The sequence below is a fragment of the Somniosus microcephalus genome, chromosome 13 (assembly GCF_052327205.1).
Source record: "Somniosus microcephalus isolate GS21.2 chromosome 13, FLI_Smic_1.0, whole genome shotgun sequence".
Classification (NCBI taxonomy): domain Eukaryota; kingdom Metazoa; phylum Chordata; class Chondrichthyes; order Squaliformes; family Somniosidae; genus Somniosus; species Somniosus microcephalus.
In genome coordinates this window covers 82,662,662-82,685,413 of record NC_140999.1, presented here as the reverse complement: position 1 = coordinate 82,685,413, position 22,752 = coordinate 82,662,662, and the positions used below count along the sequence as shown (strand labels likewise).

At 48.6% G+C, this 22,752-nt stretch overlaps 1 protein-coding gene across 5 annotated transcripts in view; it reads right to left on the bottom strand.

Moving 5' to 3' along the window:
- Positions 1 to 22,752, bottom strand: part of LOC147108451 (calcium and integrin-binding family member 3-like) — a 690,292-nt gene that overhangs the window by 481,892 nt on the left and 185,648 nt on the right. For 4 of the 5 annotated variants that reach the window (XM_086005096.1, XM_086005098.1, XM_086005094.1 and 1 more), the window contains exons 2-3: positions 13,168 to 13,214; positions 5,091 to 5,202 (exon numbers count right to left, since the gene is read on the bottom strand). In XM_086005096.1, coding sequence (XP_085861222.1) covers positions 5,091 to 5,202; positions 13,168 to 13,214 — 159 coding nt within the window. The remainder of the gene's footprint in view (positions 1 to 5,090; positions 5,203 to 13,167; positions 13,215 to 22,752) is intronic. The other variant, XM_086005097.1, reaches the window with a different exon arrangement.

Below are 22,752 nucleotides of genomic sequence, written 5' to 3'. Positions count from 1 at the left end.
TACCACTCATTGTGTATTCCCTTGCCTTATTTGTCCATCCAAAATGCATCACCTCGCACTTTTCAGGGTTAAATTCCATTTGCCACTTTTCCGCCCATCTGACCAACACGTTTATATCGTCCTGTAGCCTGAGGCTTTCCTCCTCGCAATTTACCACCCCACCAATTTTTGTGTCATCTGCGAACTTACTGATCATACCTTTTACATTCTCATCCAAATCATTTATGTAGATCACAAACAACAAGAGACCCAGCACCGATCCCTCAGGTACCCCACTGGCCACAGGCTTCCAGTCACAAAAGCAACCTTCGACCATCACCCTCTGCCTCCTGCCACTCAGCCAGTTTAGGATCCAACGCGCCAAGGAACCCTGGATCCCATGGGCTCTTACCTTCTTGACCAGTCTCCTATGCAGGACTTTTTCAAAAGCTTTACTGAAGTCCATGTAAACCACATCCACAGCATTTCCCTCATCCACCCCACTAGTCACCCCCTCGAAAAATTCAATCAGATTTGTCAGACATGATTTACCCTTGACAAAGCCATGCTGACTATCCCCGATTAATCCTTGCCTCTCCAAGTGGAGACTAATTTTGTCCCTCAGAATTTTTTCCAATAATTTCCCTACCACAGATGTTAGGCTCACTGGCCTGTAATTCCCTGGTTTATCCCTGCTACCCTTCTTGTTTAATGGTACTACATTAGCTGTTCTCCAGTCCTCTGGTACATCCCCTGTGGCCAGAGAGGTTCTGAAAATTTGTGTCAGAGCCCCTGCAATCTCCTCCTTTGCCTCCCATAGCAGCCTGGGATACATCTCGTCCGGGCCTGGGGATTTATCCACTTTTTGGCCAGCTAAAACCGCTAGCACCTCCTCCCTCTCGATGCTAATATGTTCAAGTATGTCACAGTCCCCTTGCCTGATTTCTAGGTCTGCATCGTCTTTCTCCATAGTGAACACAGATGCAAAAAATTCATTTAAAACCCCGCCTACATCATCTGGCTCTACACACAGATTGCCACTTTGGCCCCTAATGGGCCCTACCCTTTCCCTGGTTATCCTCTTGCCCTTAATATACTTATAAAACATCTTAGGATTTTCCTTTATTTTGCTCGCCAGTGTTATTTCATGGCCCCTCCTCGCCCTTCTAATTTCTTCTTTAAGTATGCCCCTGCACTTTTTATACTCCTCTAGGGCTTCTTCCGTCTTTAGTCTTTTGTAACTGCCAAAAGCCCCCCTTTTATTTCTAATGCATTTTTGTATATCCCTTGTCATCCAAGGTTCCCTTTGCTTGTTGGTCCCACCCTTGACCTTTACAGGAACATGTTGGCGTTGTACTCTCTCTATTTCCCTTCTGAAAGTCTCCCACTGTTTTGATGTGGATTTTCCTATAAGTAGCTGCTCCCAGTCCACTTTGGCCAGATCCTGCCTTATCATATTAAAATCGGCCTTCCTCCAATTTAGAACCCTTATTTCCGGGCCGTCTTTGTCTTTTTCCATGACCACCTTAAATCTCACCGAATTATGGTCACTGTCGCCAAAATGCTCTCCTATTGATACTTCCACCACTTGCCCGGCTACATTCCCCAGAATTAGGTCCAGTACCACCCCCTCTCTTGTAGGACTTTCTACATGTTGGCTCAAAAAGCTCTCCTGGATGCACTTTAAGAATTCTGCACCCTCTAAGCCTTTCACACTCTGACTATCCCAATTTATATTGGGGAAGTTGAAATCCCCCACTATTATTACCCTATTATTTTTGCACTTCTCTGAGATTTGCCTACATATCTGTTCCTCTATCTCCCCCTGACTGTTTGGGGGCCTATAGTACACTCCCAGCAAAGTGCTTGCCCCCTTTTTGTTTTTAAGTTCTACCCATATGGCCTCATTAGAGGAACCCGCTAATATATCATCCCTCCTTACAGCAGTAATTGACTCCTTAATTAATATTGCAACACCCCCTCCCCTTTTACACCCCCCTCTGTCTCGCCTGAAGATTCTATACCCCGGAATATTGAGCTGCCAGTCCTGACCCTCCCTCAACCATGTCTCCATGATAGCAACAATATCGTACTCCCATGTGTTCAACAACAACTTCAGTTCATCCACCTTATTTGCAAGACTCCTTGCATTAAAATAAATGCCTTCCAGCCCTGCCATATTCCCTTTTGGTTTTTGGGATTCAGGGCTGTTTGGTGTTTGGGGTTCAGGGTGTTTTGGTGTTTGACGGTTCTTGCTGTTTGGGGGTTCAGGGTGTTTTGGTGTTCGGGGTTCAGGCTGCTTTGGTCCTTGGGGATCAGGCTGTTTTGTTGTTTGGGGTTTGGGTTTCAGGGTGTTTTGGTGTTTGGGTTTCACGGTGTTTTGGTGTTTGGGGTTCAGGGCTGTTTGATTTTTCGGGGTTCAGTGTGCTTTGGTGTTTCGGGTTCAGGGTATTTTTGTGTTTCGGGGTTCAGGTTGTTTTGGTGTTTGTGGTTCAGGTTGGTTGGGTGTTTGGGGTTCAGGGTGTTTTGGTTTTTTGGGTTCAGGATGTTTTTTTGTTTAGGATTCGGGGTGTTTTGGTGTCTGGATTTCAGGGTGTTTTGGTGTTTGGGGTTCAGGGCTGTTTGGTGTTTGGGGGTTCAGGGTATTATGGTGTTTGGGGTTCAGGGTGTTTTGGTGTTTGGGGTTTAGGGTGTTTTTGTGTTTCCGGGTTCAGGGTGTTTTGGTGTTTGGGGTTCAGGGTATTTGGTGTTTGGGGTTCAGGGTGTTTTGGTTTTTGGGGTTCATAGTGTTTTGGTGTTTTGTGTGCAGGGTGTTTTGGTGTTTGGGGTTCAGGGTGTTTTGGTGTTTAGGGGTTCAGGGTGTTTTGGTGTTTGGGATTCAGGGCTGTTTGGTGTTTGGGGTTCAGAGTGTTTTGGTGTTTGATGGTTCTTGCTGTTTGGGGGTTCAGGGTGTTTTGGTGTTTGGGGTTCAAGCTGCTTTGGTCGTTGGGGTTCAGGCTGTTTTGTTGTTTGGGCTTCAGTCTGTTTTGGTGTTCAGGGTTCAGACTGTTTGGTGTTTGGGGTTCAGGGTGTTTTGGTGTTTGATGGTTCATGCTGTTTGGGGGTTCAGGGTGTTTTGGTGTTCGGGGTTGAGGGTGCTTTAGTCTTTGGGGTTCAGGCTGTTGTGGTGTTTGGAGTTCATTCTGTTCTGATGTTTGGGGTTCAGGCTGTTTTGGTGCTTAGGGTTCATGCTGTTTTGGCGTTTGTGGTTCAGGGTGTTTTGGTGTTTGGGGTTCATGGTGTTTTGGTATTTGGGGTTCAGATTTTTTTGGTGTTTGGGGTTCGGGGTGTTTGTGGTTCAGGGTGTTTTGGTGCTTTGGTTTCAGGGTGTTTTGGTGTTTGGGGTTCAGGGCTGTTTGGTGTTTGGGGTTCAGGATGTTTTGTTATTTGGGGTTCGGTGTGTTTTGGTGTTTGGGTTTCAGGGTGTTTTGGCATTTCGGTTTCAGGGTGTTTTGGTCTTTGGGGTTCAGGCTGCTGTGGTGTTTGGAGTTCAGGCTGTTTTGGTGTTTCGGGTTCAGGCTGTTTTGGTGTTTAGGGTTCATGCTGTTTTGGCGCTTGTGGTTCAGGGTGTTTTGGTGTTTGGGGTTCAGGGTGTTTTGGTATTTGTGTTTCAGATTGTTTTGGTGTTTGGGGTTCGGGGTGTTTGTGGTTCAGGGTGTTTTGGTGTTTTGGTTTCAGGGTGTTTTGGTGTTTCGGGTTCAGGGCTGTTTGGTGTTTGGGGTTCAGGATGTTTTGTTGTTTGGGGTTCAGAGCTGTTTGGGGGTTCAGGGTGTTTTGGTGTTTGGGTTTCAGTGTGTTTTGGTGTTTGGGTTTCAGGGTGTTTTGGCATTTGGGTTTCAGGGTGTTTTGGTGTTTGGGGTTCAGAGCTGTTTGGTGTTTGGGGGTTCAGGGTGTTTTGGTATTTGGGTTTCAGGGTGTTTTGGTGTTTGGGGTTCAGGGCTTTTTGGTGTTTGGTGGTTCAGGGTGTTTTGGTGTTTGGGGTTCAGGGCTGTTTGGTGTTTCGGGGTTCCGGGTATTTTGGTGTTTGGGGTTCAGGATATTTTTGTGTTTCGGGGTTCAGGGTGTTTTGGTGTTCAGGGTTCAGGGTGCTTTGGTCTTTGGGGTTCAGGCTGCTGTGGTGTTTGGAGTTCAGGCTGTTTTGGTATTTCGGGTTCAGGCTGTTTTGGCGTTTGTGGTTCAGGGTGTTTTGGTGTTTGGGGTCCAGGGTGTTTTGGTATTTGGGTTTCAGATTGTTTTGCTGTTTGGGGTTCGGGGTGTTTGTGGTTCAGGGTGTTTTGGTGTATTGGTTTCAGGGTGTTTTGGTGTATGCGGTTCAGGGCTGTTTGGTGTTTGGGGTTCAGGATGTCTTGGTTTTTGGGGCTCAGGATGTTTTGTTGTTTGGGGTTCGGTGTGTTTTGGTGTTTGGGTTTCAGGGTGTTTTGGCATTTGGGTTTCAGGGTGTTTTGGTGTTTGGGGTTCAGGGCTGTTTGATGTTTCGGGGTTCAGGGTATTTTGATGTTTGGGGTTCAGGATATTTTTTGTTTCTGGGTTCAGGTTGTTTTGGTGTTTGGGGTTCAGGGTTTTTTGGTTTTTGGGGTTCAGCGTGTTTTGGTGTTGGGGGTTCAGTGTGTTTTGTTGTTTGGGGGTTCAGAGTGTTTTGGTGTCTCTGGTTCAGGGTTTTTGATGTTTGGGGCTTCATGGTGTTTGAGGGTTCAGGGTGTTTTGGCATTTGGGGTTCAAAGTGTTTTGGTGTTTGGGGTTTCAGGGTGTTTTGGTTGTATTGGGTTTTTTGGGTCTCCACTTGATGCAACTTCATTAAGTAAACGATTGAGTTGATAAACGGAAAACTCTTCAGATTGACACAACACACACCATGACCAGTAAATAAACTGTTAATGATATTCTGCTCAGTTTCCTACTCTGGACAGGCGGAGACTGCCTTTCATTTGAAGCCTGTCCCCTGGTCTCTGGTGGGTGTCAGGTTGCTGAAGAAATGCTCAAAGACTCCTGTCAATTAGTACTGGCTGAATTATTCAAGGTGGACCAGTGAGCATGCTCTTGGCACAAGCTGTGCTTTCCCACACCCAGGCTACCTTCAGTTCAGACATGCTGCCGATCAACTCATATGGGATCTTCACGTCAGGATTGTTCTTGTAATCGAGTGGTACCAGATGTGGAGCCAGGTCTCGGTAGCGGTGGAACAACCTGGAACGAAAGGGAGAGTGCTCAGCGTTTTACTAAGGAAGCCAAAACACTTTGGTTCAAGCTATTTTATTGATTTGCCTTGTCGCACAAGGATTCCAAACAGTGGACTCTCTTTTGCTATTTTACTGCAGAACTTTACAGGATGCATCAAAGAACCACAGGTGACCAGAGCACTAAAATTCGCTGCCAATTATTTCAAAAGAGGCAACTTGTGAATGGAGGTTTCCGCCTTTTGACAAACTCCACCTTATGGAGAGCACCTGGCCCCAGTCGGCCAGTCCCACAATGGAGATCAGGAGCTCCCTGAGTGCTGATTTGCAATAACTCGTCCGCATCCTGGTATAGAATGTTACACCGGCTATTGTTGTAGCTAAAGTTACCTTTATGCCTCTTACTCCCCATTAACCCCTCCAATATATCAGGTCTTCAAGTTCATCACCTCCCAGTAGCTCTCAATATAATCATCCCTTGAAACAATTATCCAGCAGAGCACATACACTGCCGAAGTGAGCTGGGATAAAATAAGAAAATAAAGAAAGCGCGGAATGAGATAAAGTCATTTACCCATCAAACCCATTCCACAGAGAGGGTGCAATCAGCTATCACAGTGACTATCCTACCCTTTTCTGGTCTGCCCAGGAAATGTGTGTAACCACTCAGTGCGGAGCGAGAGTCGGCGGGAATCGCGGGCTGAGCGGTGAGCGGTGAGTATAAAAGGCTCCAAGAGACCAGGTAGGCCTCAGTGTGGAGCGAGAGTCGGCGGGAATCGCGGGCTCAGCGGTGAGTATAAAAGGCTCCAAGAGACCAGGTAGGCCTTAGTGCGGAGCGACAGTCGGCGGGAATCGCGGGCTGAGCGGTGAGCGGTGAGTATAAAAGGCTCCAAGAGACCAGGTAGGCCTCAGTGTGGAGCGAGAGTCGGCGGGAATCGCGGGCTCAGCGGTGAGTATAAAAGGCTCCAAGAGACCAGGTAGGCCTCAGTGTGGAGCGAGAGTCAGCGGGAATCGTGGGCTCAGCGGTGAGTATAAAAGGCTCCAAGAGACCAGGTAGGCCTCAGTGTGGAGCGAGAGTCGGCGGGAATCGCGGGAATCGCGGGCTCAGCGGTGAGTATAAAAGGCTCCAAGAGACCAGGTAGGCCTCAGTGCGGAGCGAGAGTCGGCGGGAATCGTGGGCTGAGCGGTGAGTATAAAAGGCTCCAAGAGACCAGGTAGGCCTCAGTGCGGAGCGAGAGTCAGCGGGAATCGCGGGCTGAGCGGTGAGCGGTGAGTATAAAAGGCTCCAAGAGACCAGGTAGGCCTTAGCGCAGAGCGAGAGTCAGCGGGAATTGCGGGCTGAGCGGTGAGTATAAAAGGCTCCAAGAGACCAGGTAGGCCTCAGTGCGGAGCGAGAGTCGGCGGGAATCGTGGGCCGAGCGGTGAGTATAAAAGGCTCCAAGAGACCAGGTAGGCCTCAGTGCGGAGCGAGAGTCGGTGGGAATTGCAGGCTGAGCGGTGAGCGGTGAGTATAAAAGGCTCCAAGAGACCAGGTAGGCCTCAGTGCGGAGCGAGAGTCGGCGGGAATCGCGGGCCGAGCGGTGAGTATAAAAGGCTCCAAGAGACCAGGTAGGCGTACTAATCTCCAGTCACAGAATCACAGAATCCCCACAGTGTAGATAGAGGCCATTTCGGCCCATCGAGCCTGCACCGACACATATCCCACCCGACCCCCGTAACCCCTACACCAACACGTATCCCACCCTATCCCCGTAACCCCACGTATCTAATCCCCCTAACACTAAGGGTCAATTTATCATAGCTAATCAACCTAACTCGCACATCTTTGGACTGTGGGAGGAAACTGGAGCAAACCCACGCAAACACGGGGAGAATGTGCAAACTCCACACAGACAGTCGCCCGAGGCCGTGATTCGAACCCGGGTCCCTGGCGCTGTGAGGCAACAGTGCTAACCACTATGCCACCGTTCCAATCTCAGAACTTAGAGGGAAGAAGAGAAGTAAAAAGACATCGAAGTGTGACGTCACCAGAAAGCAAAAGGTAAGTGATTGGGTGGCAAGTATTTCTCTCTTTTTAAAATTAAACTCCATGGTTTATAGTTTGTTTGTAAACCAGGGCCCTTAAATATATCATTTAGCTGTAAGGTAACTTCAGTTCTGCGGTTTATATTTTCTATGGTCTCTCTGGTGTAGCGGGGACTTCTGCCATACAAGCGCCCTAGAGTATATCTTTAATTGGTGGTATTGAATTAATTTAAATTAATTAAAGGGTAAGTCATGTCAGGACAGCCCAGCCCCGTGTTATGCTCCACCTGCACTATGTGGGAATTCAGGGATGCTGCCGGTGTCCCTGATGACCATGTGTGCCGGAAATGTATCCAGCTGCAGCTACTAGCAGACCACATTGAGGTGCTGGAGCTGGGGATGGATGAGTTTTGGAGCATTCGCAATGCTGAGAAGGTCGTGGATAACACGTTTAGTGAGTTGGTCACACCGCAGGTAAGGGCTGCACAGGCAGAAGGGGAATGGGTGACCATCAGGCGGAGCAGTAGCAGTAGGGAGTGCAGGGGACCCCTGTGGCTATCCCCCTCTCAAACAGGTATACCGATTTGGATACTGTTGAGGGGGATGACTTACCAGGGGAAGGCAGCAGCAGCCAACATCCTGGCACCAGGGGTGCTCCTGCTGCTCAGGAAGGGAGGAAAAAGAGTGGGAGAGCAATAGTGGTAGGGGATTCTATCGTAAGGGGAACAGATAGGCATTTCTGTGGCCGTAGACGTGACTCCAGGATGGTTTGTTGCCTCCCTGGTACCAGGGTCCAGGATGTCACTGAATGGCTGCAGGGCACTCTGAAGGGGGAGGGTGAACAGTCAGAAGTCGTGGTTCACATTGGGACCAACAACATGGGTAGAAAGAGGGATGAGGTCCTGCAGCAAGAATTTAGGGAGCTAGGTAACAGATTAAAGAGCAGGACCTCAAAGGTTGTAATCTCTGGATTACTCCCGGTGCCACGTGCTAGTGAGTATAGGAATAGGAGGATAGAGCAGATGAATGTGTGGCTAAAGAGTTGGTGCAGGAGGGAGGGTTTTAGTTTCCTGGATCACTGGGTCTGCTTCTGGGGAAGGTGGGACTTGTACAAGTCGGACGGGTTGCACCTGAACCAGAATGGGACAAATATCCTTGCGGGGAGGTTTGCTAGCACTGTTGGGGGGGGGGGGTTTAAACTAACTTGGCAGGGGGATGGGATACAGAGTGGAGCTATAATAGGGGGTGATGTACAGCCAAATATCGAGGAAAAAACAAGTCAGCTTGGAAGGCAGAGCAAATATGTAACGGCACAAGGGAGTAGGGCAAGGCTGGATGGCATTTATTTTAATGCAAGGAGTCTTGCGAATAAGGTGGATGAACTGAAGGTGTTGATGAACACATGGGAGTATGGTATTGTTGCTATCATGGAGACATGGTTGAGGGAGGGTCAAGACTGGCAGCTCAATATTCCGGGGTATAGAATCTTCAGGCGAGAAAGAGGGGGGGGTAAAAAAGGAGGGGGTGTCGCAATATTAATTAAGGAGTCAATTACTGCTGTAAGGAGGGATGATATATTAACAGGTTCCTCTAATGAGGCCATATGGGTAGAACTTAAAAACACAAAGGGGGTAAGCACTTTGCTGGGAGTGTACTTTAGGCCCCCAGTCAGGGGGAGATAGAGGAACAGATATGTAGGCAAATCTCAGAGAACCTTGCAAATAATAGGGTAATAATAGTGGGGGATTTCAACTTCCCCAATATTAACTGGGATAGTCAAAGTGTGAAAGGCTTAGAGGGTGCAGAATTCTTAAAGTGCATCCAGGAGAGCTTTTTGAGCCAGCATGTAGAAAGTCCTACAAGAGAGGGGGCGGTACTGGACCTAATTCTAGGGAATGTGGCCGGGCAAGTGGTAGAAGTGTTAGTAGGTGAGCACTTTGGTGACAGTGACCATAATTCGGTGAGATTTAAGGCAGTCATGGAAAAGGACAGAGATGGACCGGAAATAAAGGTTCTAAATTGGGGGAAGGCTGATTTTAATATGATAAGGCAGGACCTGGCCAAAGTGGACTGGGATCAGCTACTTGTAGGAAAATCCACATCGGAGCAATGGGAGGCTTTCAGAAAGGAAATTGAGAGAGTACAATGGCAACATGTTCCCGTAAAGGTCAAGGGTGGGACCAACAAGCCCAGGGAACCTTGGATGTCAAGGGATATACGAGAATGGATTAGGAAAAAAAGGAGGGCTTTTGGCAGATGCAAAGGACTAGAAACAGAGGAAGCCCTAGAGGAGAATAAAAAGTGCAGGGGGATACTTAAAAAAGAAATTAGGAGAGCGAGGAGGGGCCATGAAATAAAACTGGCGAGCAAAATAAAGGAAAATCCTAAGGTGTTTTATAAGTATACTAGCAGGGGGTGCCCGGTGTTGCCAGGGCAATTTTGGGCCTCGCGGTGTCCATGCCGGTGTTTGTCCCCTCTCGAGCTCAGTAGGGGATCGCGCGGTTGACTGCCGGCAGCTGCAGTTGGGGTGCCCGTTGAGTGTGTGGGGCCTAGCGCTGGAGGCGCGGCCGGGCTGTAGGGGCGAGACAGACCCGAGCTGAGCTCCCCCGCGGGTGGAGTGGTTGACAGTCGGCCGCTGCCGATGACCCGTCCGCTGTGTGGAAACTGACCTGCAGCTCCCGGAGTGGCAATGTGGGGGTCTGTTTGGCTGGTGGTGTCCCTGTGGGGATGAAAAAAGTGGCGCGGGCAGGGGGACTGTGATATACTTGAACATATTAGCATCGAGAGGGAGGAGGTACTGGCGGTTTTAGCAGGCTTAAAAGTGGATAAATCCCCAGGCCCGGACGAGATGTATCCCAGGCTGCTGTGTGAGGCAAAGGAGGAGATTGCAGGGGCTCTGACACAAATTTTCAGAACCTCTCTGGCCACAGGGGATGTGCCAGAGGACTGGAGAACAGCTAACGTAGTACCATTATTCAAGAAGGGTAGTAGGGATAAACCAGGGAATTACAGGCCAGTGAGCCTAACATCAGTGGTACGGAAATTATTGGAAAAAATTCTGAGGGACAGAATTAGTCTCCACTTGGAGAGGCAAGGATTAATCAGGGATAGTCAGCATGGCTTTGTCAAGGGAAGATCATGTCTGACTAATTTGATTGAATTTTTCGAGGGGTGACTAGGTGTGTGGATGAGGGTAGTGCAGTGGATGTGGTAAACATGGATTTCAGTAAGGCTTTTGATAAAGTGCCGCATAGGAGACTGGTCAAGAAGGTAAGAGCCCATGGGATCCAGGGTGCCTTGGCACATTGGATCCAAAACTGGCTTAGTGGCAGAAGGCAGAGGGTGATGGTCGAAGGTTGTTTTTGTGACTGGAAGCCTGTCTCCAGTGGGGTACCGCAGGGATCGGTGCTGGGTCCCTTGCTGTTTGTGGTCTACATTAATGATTTGGATGTGAATGTAAAAGGTATGATCAGTAAGTTCGCAGATGACACGAAAATTGGTGGGGTGGTAAATAGCGAGGAGGGTAGCCTCAGTCTGCAGGATGATATAGATGGGTTGGTCAGATGGGCGGAACAGTGGCAAATGGAATTTAACCCTGAAAAGTGTGAGGTGATGCATTTTGGAGGGACTAACAAGGCAAGGGAATACACAATGAATGGTAAGACCCTAGGAAAGACAGAGGATCAGAGGGACCTTGGTGTGCATGTACATAGATCCCTGAAGGCAGCAGAACAGGTGGATAAGGTGGTTAAAAAGGTATATGGGATACTTGCCTTCATTAGCCGAGGCATAGAATATAAGAGCAGGGAGGTTATGATGGAGCTGTACAAAATGCTGGTTAGGCCACAGCTGGAATACTGTGTGCAGTTCTGGTCGCCACACTATAGGAAGGATGTGATTGCTTTGGAGAGGGTGCAGAGGAGATTCACCAGGATGTTACCTGGGCTGGAGCGCTTCAGCTATGAAGAAAGACTGGACAGGCTGGGGTTGTTTTCCTTGGCGCAGAGAAGGCTGAGGGGGGACCTGATTGAGGTGGACAAAATTATGAGGGTAGATAGAAAGGAACTTTTTCCCTTAGTGGAGGGGTCAATAACAAGGGGGCATAGATTCAAGGTAAGGGGCAGGAGATTTAGAGGGGATTTGAGGAAGAACTTTTTCACCCAGAGGGTAGTTGGAATCTGGAACTCACTGCCTAAAAGAGTGGTAGAGGCAGGAACCCTCACAACATTCAAGAAGCATTTGGATGAGCACTTGAAATGCCATAGCATACAAGGCTATGGACCAAATGCTGGAAAATGGGATTAGATTAGACAGGGCTTGATGGCCGGCGTGGACGCAATGGGCCGAAGGGCCTCTTTTTAAAAATTCATTGATGGGATGTGGGCATCGCTGGCTAGGCCTGCATTTAGTGCCCATCCCTAATTGCCCTTGAGAAGATGGTGGTGAGCCGCCTTCTTGAACCGCTGCAGTCCATATGGTGTAGGTACACCCACAATGCTGTTAGGAAGGGAGTTCCAGAATTTTGGCCCAGCGACAGTAAAGGAATGGCGATACAGGTCCAAGTCAGGATGGTGTGTGGCTTGGAGGGGAACTTGTAGGTGGTGATGTTCCCATGCGTCTGCTGCCCTTGTCCTTCTAAGTGGTAGAGGTTGCGGGTTTGGAAGGTGCTGTTGAAGGAGCTTTGGTGAGTTGCTGCAGTGCATCTTGTAGATGGTACACACTGCAGCCACAGTGCGCCGATGGTGGAGGGAGTGAATGTTGAAGGTGGTGGGTGGAGTGCCAATCAAGTGGGCTGCTTTATCCTGAATGGTGTCGAGCTTCTTGAGTGTTGATGGAGCTGCACTCATCCAGGCAAGTGGAGAGTATTCCATCACACTCCTGACTTATGCCTTGTAGATGGTGGAAAGGCTTTGGGAAGTCAGGAGATGAGACACTCGCTGCAGAATTCCCAGCCTCTGGCCTGCTCTTGTAGCCACAGTATTTATATGGCTGGTCCAGTTCAGTTTCTGATCAATGGTAACCCCCAGGATGTTGATAGTGGGGGATTCAGCAATGGTAATGCCATTGAATGTCAAGGGGAGATGGTTAGAGTCTCGCTTGTTGGAGATGGTCATTGCCTGGCACTTGTGTGGTGCGAATGTTACTTGCCACCCCAAGTCTGAATGTTGTCCAGGTCTTGCTGCATATGGACACGGACTGCGTCAGTATCTGACGAGTCTCGAATGGTGCTGAACAGTGTGCAATCATCAGCGAACATCCCCACTTCTGACCTTATGATGGAGGGAAGGTCATTGATGAAACAGCTGAAGATGGTTGGGCCTAGGACACTGCCCTGAGGAACTCCTGCAGTGATGTCATGTGATTGAGATGAATGACCTCCAACAACCACAGCCAACTTCCTTTGTGCTAGGTATGATTCCAACCAATGGAGAGTTTTCCCCTTGATTCCCATTGACTTCAGTTTTGCTAGGGCTCCTTGATGTCACACTCGATCAAATGCTGCCTTGATGTCAAGGGCAATCACTCTCATCTCACCTCTTGAGTTCAGCTCTTTTGTCCATGTTTGGACCAAGGCTGTAATGAGGTCAGGAGCTGAGTGGCCCTGGCGGAACCCAAACTGGGCGTCAGTTAGCAGGTTATTGCTGAGTAAGTGCCGCTTGATAGCACTGTCGATGACACCTTCCATCACTTTGCTGATGATTGAGAGTAGACTGATGGGACGGTAATTGGCCGGGTCGGATTTGTCCTGCTTTTTGTAGAGAGGACATACTTGGACAATTTTCCACATTGCCGGGTAGATGCCTGTGTTGTAGCTGTACTGGAACAGCTTGGCTAGGGGCGCAGCTAGTTCTGTGCTGTATAACTTTATGACACTCATTGCTGGTTAAAGCGTATTAACAGAAAGCTATAGCTTTGTTTATTTCAAGCAGAAACAGCTGTGTTTACTCACCAATAAAAACAGAAAACGCTGGAAATATTCAGCAGGTCAGGCAGCATCTGTGGAGAGAGAAACAGAGTTAACGTTTCAGCTCAATGACCTTTCATCAGAATTCTGATGAAAGGTCATTGCCTGAGACGCTGGACTGGATTTTAAGTTCGCAATGTGCTGGGAGTGGGGCGGTCCGATAGCAGGCAGTGCAGTGCACCTGTCAGTGGCTTTTTAACCCAGCCATTGCATTACCATATCATTTCCGGGTTTCCCGACCAATTAGCATCAGCGGGCGTGATGACGACCTGCATGAAGTGATTTCTACTCCACTATTTAAAGGGACACTCCAAATATACAAGTTGAAGCAGTTGGAGTTGGGAAGGAGGGAGGATAAAAGTCTTGCCGTGGAAGGCTGTGCCCCGCTTCACTGACGCTTCCCTGGATGTACTGCTGGGGGCTGTGAGGACCCAGAGGGATATACTGTTCCCTAGCAATGGGAGGAAGAAGGCGTGGTTGGAGGTGGCACAAGAGGTCAGCAGCAGGAGTATTGGTGTCTCGCTCCTGGATACAATGCAGGAAGCGGTTCAATAACCTAATCAAGGCAGGAAAGGTGAGAGCAGTGGCGCATTCACCTACATCCTGATGTGCCTGTCACCCCAACCCCCTCACTCTGCCTTCTCATGCCTACTCCAGCACATCACTCCTCACACCAACTTACCTTGCAGGTGCACCCATCCCTCTCTGTCTCTGCACTTCCTCACATCCCCATCTGACCATCCATCACTGACATGCACCCTCAGCTTAATGCAATGTCATGCCTCTCCATCATTTCACCCTCAACAAATGCTCTCCATCCATCCGTTCAACACATGCCATTACTCTCACTCATAGGTCTTTTCTTTCCATCCTTGCAAGAGACGAGAGCACAGAACACGAGGGAGAGGCAGAGAACCGGACATGGCCCTCCAGCAATCTCACAACTGACAGCTGCAGAGGAGTCACTGGACATCAGTGGAGTCTTGGCGTGCCTGGCTGTCGGAGATGGGGAGATGGGGGCCTCTCAGCTACCTGGTGACAGAGTTAAACATCAGATAGCCACATGGCATACAACACATTGTCATGTTGACTTGATGTCAGCAGTGAGTGAAATATGATCATGTGCATAATGATCAGTTCAAACATTCTTACCCTGACAGTACTCATTTATGTCTTTTATCTCCCACGGGGCTGTCACATGCCCCACAGGTGTTGGTCGAGGTCACCGCCGCTGACTCCTCAGAGGAGGTCACTCCCTGAGGGTGCACCTTCACAGGACTCATGTAGACCATGCACCAGCTCAGATACTCACACTTCGGTGGGTTTTCACCTGGTGACTCACTTGAGCAAGAGCAGATGGTGGAGACAGGGACAGCAGTAGAGAGTCAGCATCAGAGGGCACAGGACGCCTCAAGCTCTGCTCAACTGGATGCAGATGCTGAACCTCGGGGCCATTGATGAATAGGATACTTCTGGAGCAGCAGCAGCAGAGAATGTGCAATGTACTGGCAGGCGCTCCAGCCGCACTGCATGCTTGCAGAGAGATTGGAGGAGTCCATCTCAAGCATGAATGGCATGTTGTCGCAGGCCTTTGCGATGATGCCTTCATCCACGGAAAGAGTGGCCAACTACATGAAGCATCAAAGGCGGCAATCATATGCATGCACACAGGCCTTCACCAATGGCTTGCACACTATGAATGCCACTTTAAATAGGATTCCTTGGCTGTTCATCATCCCACTGATCTGCAGCAAAGTGCTCTCCAGCTCATTGCTAGCAGGGAAGTGTGGCTGGGCCATGAGAGGATGATGGTGAACGGGGACATGGAAGTAGGGATTCGGTGCAAAAATAGTTTCCGCATGTAGTTTTTAGATGGGTGCACTGGTGGAACCTAAGTGAACTTCACAACAATGAAGGCATCCCAGGCAGCAATGTGGGCCTCTGGTGGTGAATTGGCTACATCACCTTCTGCCTCCTCCTCCCCTCCTCCTCAGAATCATCTGAAGAGGCTCTGAGCTCTACGCCTTGTTCCTCCTGCAGGTTCAAGCCCCGCTGCTGCGCAACGGTGTGCAGGGCACAGCACACCACGACCATTCTGGAGACCCTGGCTGGTGCGTACTGAAGGGCGCCTCCAGCTCTGTCCAGGCACCTGAAGTGCATCTTCAGCATGCTGATGGCTTGTTCGATGACACATCTGGTGGTCATATGGCGTTCATTCCTCCTGGGTCTCATTCCTCGGGTTTCTGAGAAGTGTCATCAGCCACGTTTTCAAGTGCATATCCCATGTCTCCGAGCAGCCAGCCGGTAACTCTGCTTCGAGGTGCAAAGACGTCAGGGAGGGTGGACTGCCGCAGGACAAAAGCATCATGGCAGCTGCCCGGGAATCTTGCGCATACCTGCATAAAGATCTTTTCGTGGTTATACACCAGCTGCACATTGATAGAGTGGAAGCCCTTGCGGTTGACGAACACCCCTGGGTGATCTATGGGTGCCTTAATTGCCACATGTGTGTTGTCGATGACGCCCCGCACTTGTGGGAAGCCAGCCAGAACCGCAAACCCGAGCGCCTGCTCATTCTGACTGGCATCATTGCAGGCAAAGTTCACATAATTACCGAGCCTGGCAAAGAAGCCATCAGTCACCTGCCTTACGTATAGTGTGCCGCCGACTGCGAGATCCTGCAAATGTCTCCAGCAGAGCCCTGGAAGGATCCAAAGGCAAAGAAGTTGAGGGCAGTGGTGACTTTGACAGCCACTGGTAAAGCCTGGCCACCAGCTCCAGGGGAAGCAGGTTTTGTTCCAGCGGGCTGCAAACCACCAGACGCGACACCCTGAGCCTCCTGAGACACCAGTGTTCCAACATGTCAAGGAAGCTTATCCTCTGTCCGTAGACCCTGTATGCCAGGTATAGCCTCCAGCGAGCTGCACCTCTCTGCTCATCTCCTCTCTCCTGTGGAGCTACAGGTCTGTGAAGAGCAGGCTGCTGCTGGTGCAAGTCCTGCTGCTGCTGGTGCTGCTGGTGGTCATCTTGGTCCTCATCTGAGGTCCAAAGTAACACAGCGTGTGCGACACCCATGCTGATCTGATAGATCAGAGCTCCAAAGTGCAGATCAGACTGCCAAACTTCCAAAGTGTGTAAAGTAATTACCAAAGTATGTAAAGAATTTCTCAGCATAAGTACTGTGAACAAACCCTTTCACACAAGCAGGTAAGAAAGCAGCTGTGAGTACTCAATACTTATTGGCATATTTCCCTGTCATGTCTTCAGCCCCCTCAATTGCTGCTGTATTCTCACCTTGATTTCACTGGCGAGTTCTAGGAACCCAAAGTTAAAGTTCAAAGCCCATGTCAATATCACTGTAATTGAACAATTAACGTATTAAAATTGACAGCCCACCTCTCCTGAGGGGGTTGCATACACGCAGCCTAACAATGTGTTGGAGTTATATGCGGAAGTCAGCGTCTTGGAGCCGGCTTCCCGATGCGCTCGCAGTTTTCCTGGATTTTACCCAAACCCACACTCGCCCAGGTTAAAATTCCTCCCGTCAATTCTGTTTCTCCACAAATGCTGAGTATTTCCAGCATTTTCTGTTTTTACTTCAGAGATCCAGCCTCCGCAGTATTTTGCTTTTGTATTTGTGTTCACTCACCAGTTTGCACCTCGTTAAGGAGCATTGAATGCAAGACCATTGTAAGTAAATAACACCTGGTTGATGTCCAATTACCTTTTGTGTACTTAAACTGGCCTAATTCCCTCTAAGTGGTGTGTGGTTACAGTTTGTACTAAGCACTGGCTGCAGTTTAAAGGAAGCTAGTTGCATTGCTTGCAGCCTTGTTTAGTTTCTTCAATGATAATCTGCAACATTATTATTGCCTTCAATAAAGTACCGCATAGTAGAGTCATGGCTAAGGTCAGAACATGTAGAGTCAGGGGACAAGTAACAGAATGGATAACAAGCCAGAAGACAGAGAGTAGGGATTAAGGGTAGTTCCTCAGATTGGCAAGTGGTGGGAAGTGGTGTTCCACAAAGATCGGTGCTGGGACCACTTGCATAAACGATTTAGACTCAAAAATCGGAATTACAATTTCAAAATGTGCGGATGACGCCAAATTGAGGGTGTAGTTAATACAGAGGAGGACTGCAACAAAATACAGGAAGACATTAATAAACTTGCAGAATGGGCGTGTAATTGGCAAATTAATATCAATAGTTAAGTGTGAGGTAGTACATTTTGGTAGGAAGAATACGAAGGCCACATACTCCTTGGAAAATAAGGGGGAAAATGGTGTTGATTTGCACCTCTCGTTAATGCCCTCGGGGGGCTCAAATCCCCTAGTGTCAGCGTGCGGCACCGCTAATGCCTCCTGCAAAATTCAGCGGGAGGAAAGCGGCGGCGGTAGCCAGTAGCACCCCGCGGCGCTGTTCCATCATCGCCGTGCGCAGCACCCCGCTTGCGCCCCGGCCACAAACTTCCCTTGCCTATCGCTGGATGATATGTCTGACAGGGTCAGGGGGCGTTTTTGCAGCGGCGGTGGCGGTAGTTAAAGGGGCAGGTGTCAGGCAGCCATTCTTTTTGGGCCGACTGCCAGCACTTGCCCCCTTCCCCTTTTTTTCTCTCGGGGTGCCAGCCGCGATTGCTCAGCCCGGCGTTCCTCTTGAGTGCCGTTTTCACGGCACCCCGCTCCCCGGTGGTCCAGCAGGGCCCCGGTGCGCGCAGCACTAGGCCACTCCCCAATAGTCACGGGAGGGGACCTGCAATGATGCAATGCTATGTGCCGCCACGCGTGGCGCTGTTGCACGTTGCACCACAATATTCAGTTGTGGTGTCCCAAGAAGGAGGGGGGAGCGTTTCCAGTAGCCCCACCTCCTGCTTGGGGCGCTACTACTGAATTTCTGGTGGAGGGGTGCTAACTTTCTCGGGGCACTAAAATTAGCACCCGGATGACGTTAGTGCCCTAAAAGGGACGCCACCCAATTTTCCTCCTAAGTGTTTAAATGGGGTATAGGGACAAAGGGATCTGGGGGTACAGATTCACAAATCACTAAAAGGAGTGACGTGGGTTAATGAAGCCATAAAAAAGCAAACAAAGCACTGGGGTTCATTTGGAGAGGGATAGAATTGAAAAGCAGAGAAGTTATGTTAAAATTGTCTAGAACCTTGGAGCACTGTGAACAGTTTAGGTCACCATATTATAAGAATGATGATAGAGGCGCACTGGACATGGTGCAAAAAGGATTTACAAGGATGATACCAGAACTGAGAGGTTAAACAGAAAAGAGAAGACTGAGGGGTGACCTGATAGACGTCTTTAAAATGGCAGGGGGCTGGGAACCTGAGCAGGGAAGACAGAGGAAAGGGAAACAGGGATAAAAGCAAAAGATAGGAAGGAGAAAAACAAAAGTGGCAGTCAGAGAAATCAACGGTTTAAATCAAACGTGGCCACAGTAAATAATAATTCTAATAGGTTTAAGAGTGTTAAACAAACAAGCCTGAAGGCTTTGTGTCTTAATGCGAGGAGCATTTGTAATAAGGTGGATGAATTGGCTGTGCAAATAGAGGTAAACGGATATGATTTGGTTGGGATTACGGAAACGTGGCTCAAGGATGGCCAAGACTGGGAACTCAACATCCAGGGGTATTCAATATTCAGGAAAGATAGGCAAAAAGGAAAGGGAGGTGGGGTAGCATTACTGGTTAAAGAAGGGATTAATACAATTGTAATGAAGGATATTAGCTCTGATGACGTGGAATCTGTATGGGTAGAATTGAGAAATGCTAAGGGGAAAAAAACATTAGTGGGAGTGGTATATAGACCTCCAAACAGTAAGGCGGAGGTTGGGGATGGCATTAAAAGGGAAATTAAAGAAGCGTGCAATAAGGGCACAGCAGTCATCATGGGTGACTTTAATCTACATATAGATTGGGCCAACCAAATTAGTAACAATACTGTGGAGGAGGAATTCCTGGAGTGTTTACGGGATGGTTTCCTGGACCAATATGTCGAGGAACCAACCAGAGATCAGGCCATCTTAGACTGGGTATTATGTAACGAGAAAGGATTAATTAGCAATCTTGTTGTACGAGGCCCCTTGGGTCGGAGCGATCATAATATGATCGAATTCTTCATTAAGATGGAGAATGAAGTAGTTGACTCAGAGACAAGGGTCCTCAATTAAAATAAAGGAAACTACGATGGTCTGAGGAGCGAGTTGGGTAGGATTGCTTGGGGAACGGCACTCAAAGGGTTGACAGTGGATAGGCAATGGCAAACATTCAAAGACCGAATGGATGAGCTACAGAATTTGTTCATCCCGGTTTGGCATAAAAATAAAACAAAAAAGGTGACTCAACTGTGGCTAACAAGGGAAATTAGGGATAGCATAAGATCCAAGGAGAGGACATATAAATTGGCTAGAAAAAGCAATAATCCTGAGGATTGGGAGCAGTTTAGGAGTCAACAAAGGAGGACAAAGGGATTAATTAAGAAAGGGAAAATAGAATATGAGAGTAAGCTAGCAGGGAACATAAAAACTGACTGTAAAAGCTTTTATAGATATGTGAAGAGAAAAAGATTGGTGAAGTCAAGCGTAGGTCCCTTACAGTCAGAATCAGGGGAATTTATAATGGGAAACAAGGAAATGGCAGACCAACTAAATACATACTTTGGTTCTGTCTTCACAAAGGAGGACACAAATAACCTCCCAGAGATGCCGGGGATCATAGGGTCTGATGAAAGGGAGGAACTGAAAGAAATCAGAATTTGTAGGGAAATGGTGTTAGGAAAATTGATGGGACAGAAGGCCGATAAATCCCCAGGGCCTGATGGTCTACATCCCAGGGTACTTAAGGAAGTGGCCCTAGAGATAGTAGATGCATTGCTGGTCATCTTCCAGAACTCGATAGACTCTGGAACGGTACCCATGGATTGGAGGGTAGCTAATGTTACCCCACTATTCAAAAAAGGTGGTAGAGAAAAAGCGGGGAATTATAGACCGGTAAGCCTGACATCGGTAGTGGGGAAAATGCTGGAGTCCATTATAAAAGATGTAATAGCAGAGCACTTGGAAAGCAGTGACAGGATCGGACAAAGGCAACATGGATTTACAAAAGGTAAATCATGCTTGACTAATCTACTGGAATTTTTTGAAGATGTAACTGGTAAAATAGATAAGGGAGAACCAGTGGATGTGGTGTACTTGAACTTTCAGAAGGCTTTTGATAAGGTCCCACATAAGAGATTAGCGTGCAAAATTAAGGCACATGGGATTGGGGGCAAGGTATTGACTTGGATAGAGAACTGGTTGGCGGACAGAAAGCAAAGAGTTGGAATAAACGGGTCATTTTCCGAGTGGCAGGCAGTGACTATTGGGGTACCGCAAGGATCGGTCCTAGGACCCCAGCTGTTCACAATATATATTAATGATCTGGACGAGGGAATTGGATGTAATATCTCCAAATTTGCAGACAACACAAAGCTGGGTGGGAGGGTAAGCTGTGAGGAGGATGTCGTGAAACTCCAGTACGATTTGGACAGGTTGGGTGATTGGGCAGAAACATGGCAAATGCACTATAATGTGGATAAATGTGAGGTTATCCACTTTGGTGGCAAAAACAGGAAGGCAGATTATTATTTGAATGGCAATAGATTGGGAGAAGGGGAAGTACAAAGAGACCTGGGTGTTATTGTGCACCAGTCGCTGAAGGTAAGCATGCAGGTGCAGCAGGCGGTTAAGAAGGGAAATGGTATGTTGGCCTTCGTAGCAAGAGGGTTCGAGTACAGGAACAAGGATGTCTTGCTGCAATTATACAGGGCCTTGGTGAGACCGCACTTTGAGTATTGTGTGCAGTTTTGGTCACCTTACCTGAGAAAGGACATTCTTGCCATGGAGGGAGTGCAGCGAAGATTCACCAGGCTGATACCTGGGATGGCAGGAATGACATATGAGGAGAGATTGTGTTGATTGTGCTTATACTCACTGGAGTTTAGAAGATTGAGAGGTGATCTCATCGAAACCTATAAAATTCTGTCAGGTCTGGACAGACTAGATGCAGGAAGGATGTTTCCGATGGCCGGGGAGTCCAGAACCAGGGGTCATAGTCTAAGGATAAGGGGTAAGCCATTTAGGACTGAAATGAGGAGGAACTCCTTCACCCAGAGAGTGGTGAACCTGTGGAATTCTCTGCCACAGAGGGCGGTGGAGGCCAGTTCATTAAATATATTCAAGAAAGAGTTGGATATATTTCTTGAGGCTAAAGGGATCAAGGGATATGGGGAGAAGGCAGGGACAAGGTACTGAATTTGGATGATCAGCCATGATCTCATTGAATGGCGGAGCAGGCTCGAAGGGCCGAATGGCCTACTCCTGCTCCTATCTTCTATGTTTCTATGTTTAAAATTATGAAAGGTTTTAATAGGGTAGAGGTAGAGAACATTTTTCCACTTGTGGGGGAGTTCTAAGCTAGGGGCCATCAATATAAGATAGTCACTAATAATTCCAATCGGGAATTCAGAAGAACTTTTTTACCCAGAGAGTGATGAGAATGTGGAACTCGCTACCGAGTGGTTGAGGCGAATAGCACAGATGCATTTAAGTGGAAGCTCGATAAACACATGAGGGAGAAAGGAATAGAAGGTTACGCTGATAGGGTGAGATGAAGAGGGGTGGGAGGAGGCTCGTCTGGAGCATAAACACCGGCACAGACCTGTTGGGCCGATTGGCCTGTTTCTGTGCTGTAAATACTATGTAATTCTATGTAGTCACTGCCCCCACTCTAAACGCCACCCCAGTTCACAAAGGCACTCAAACTGCTCCAGATCCAGTTCAGAGAGACAGTGGCCTGGATTTTCCTCCGCTATCCCACCCCAAATTAGGAAGGATGGGGCAGAAACAGCAGGGGAAATCGTGTGGCAGGGCCTACCACTGCCTCTCTGCCCCAACACTGAGAATCCTCTCCCGCTCATGCTGCAATGGCTGCCCCTTCCTTGCCCGCCACACACAGATGCTAGTAGGATGGTGGGGCCGGATTCCTGGCCCATTGGTTCCCTTTGTACATCTAAAAGCTGCCCCCTGGGACCACCAGGAGAAGCCTGGCTGTAGTCCCTGGGGTAGTGAAAGAAAGGCTTCAAACTGCAAGAATGGAGCAATTGGGACTGATGGTGGTTTCCTCTCCCTCCAATTCAGCCCAGTACACCTATTTGAGAGGCCTTGGTCTCAGGATTGACCAACAAATCCTTGAGCTGACTGCTTCATTGGGGCTCTCTTGCTCTATTCAATGGCCTCTTCCTGCCTGACTATTCCTGGGGGTCTTATTTGCCTCACAGGGATACCGCCCTGAATATACATTGAGCCCTGACCTGGAAAAATGGCGGGGTCATGGTGTGGATGGGGACGGGCAGAAGTCCTGCCCCTCAACCTGTAGGGGCAGAACGAGAAAAATCAAGCCCTCTCTCCCCATCTCCATCCCTCCCAGTTCATGCTCACATATTTCACCTCTCCCCCTTCCTTCAACCTAACGTTCCTGACCCTCGCTCAATTCAAACTGGCACTCCTGCTGTCCCCAGTTAATG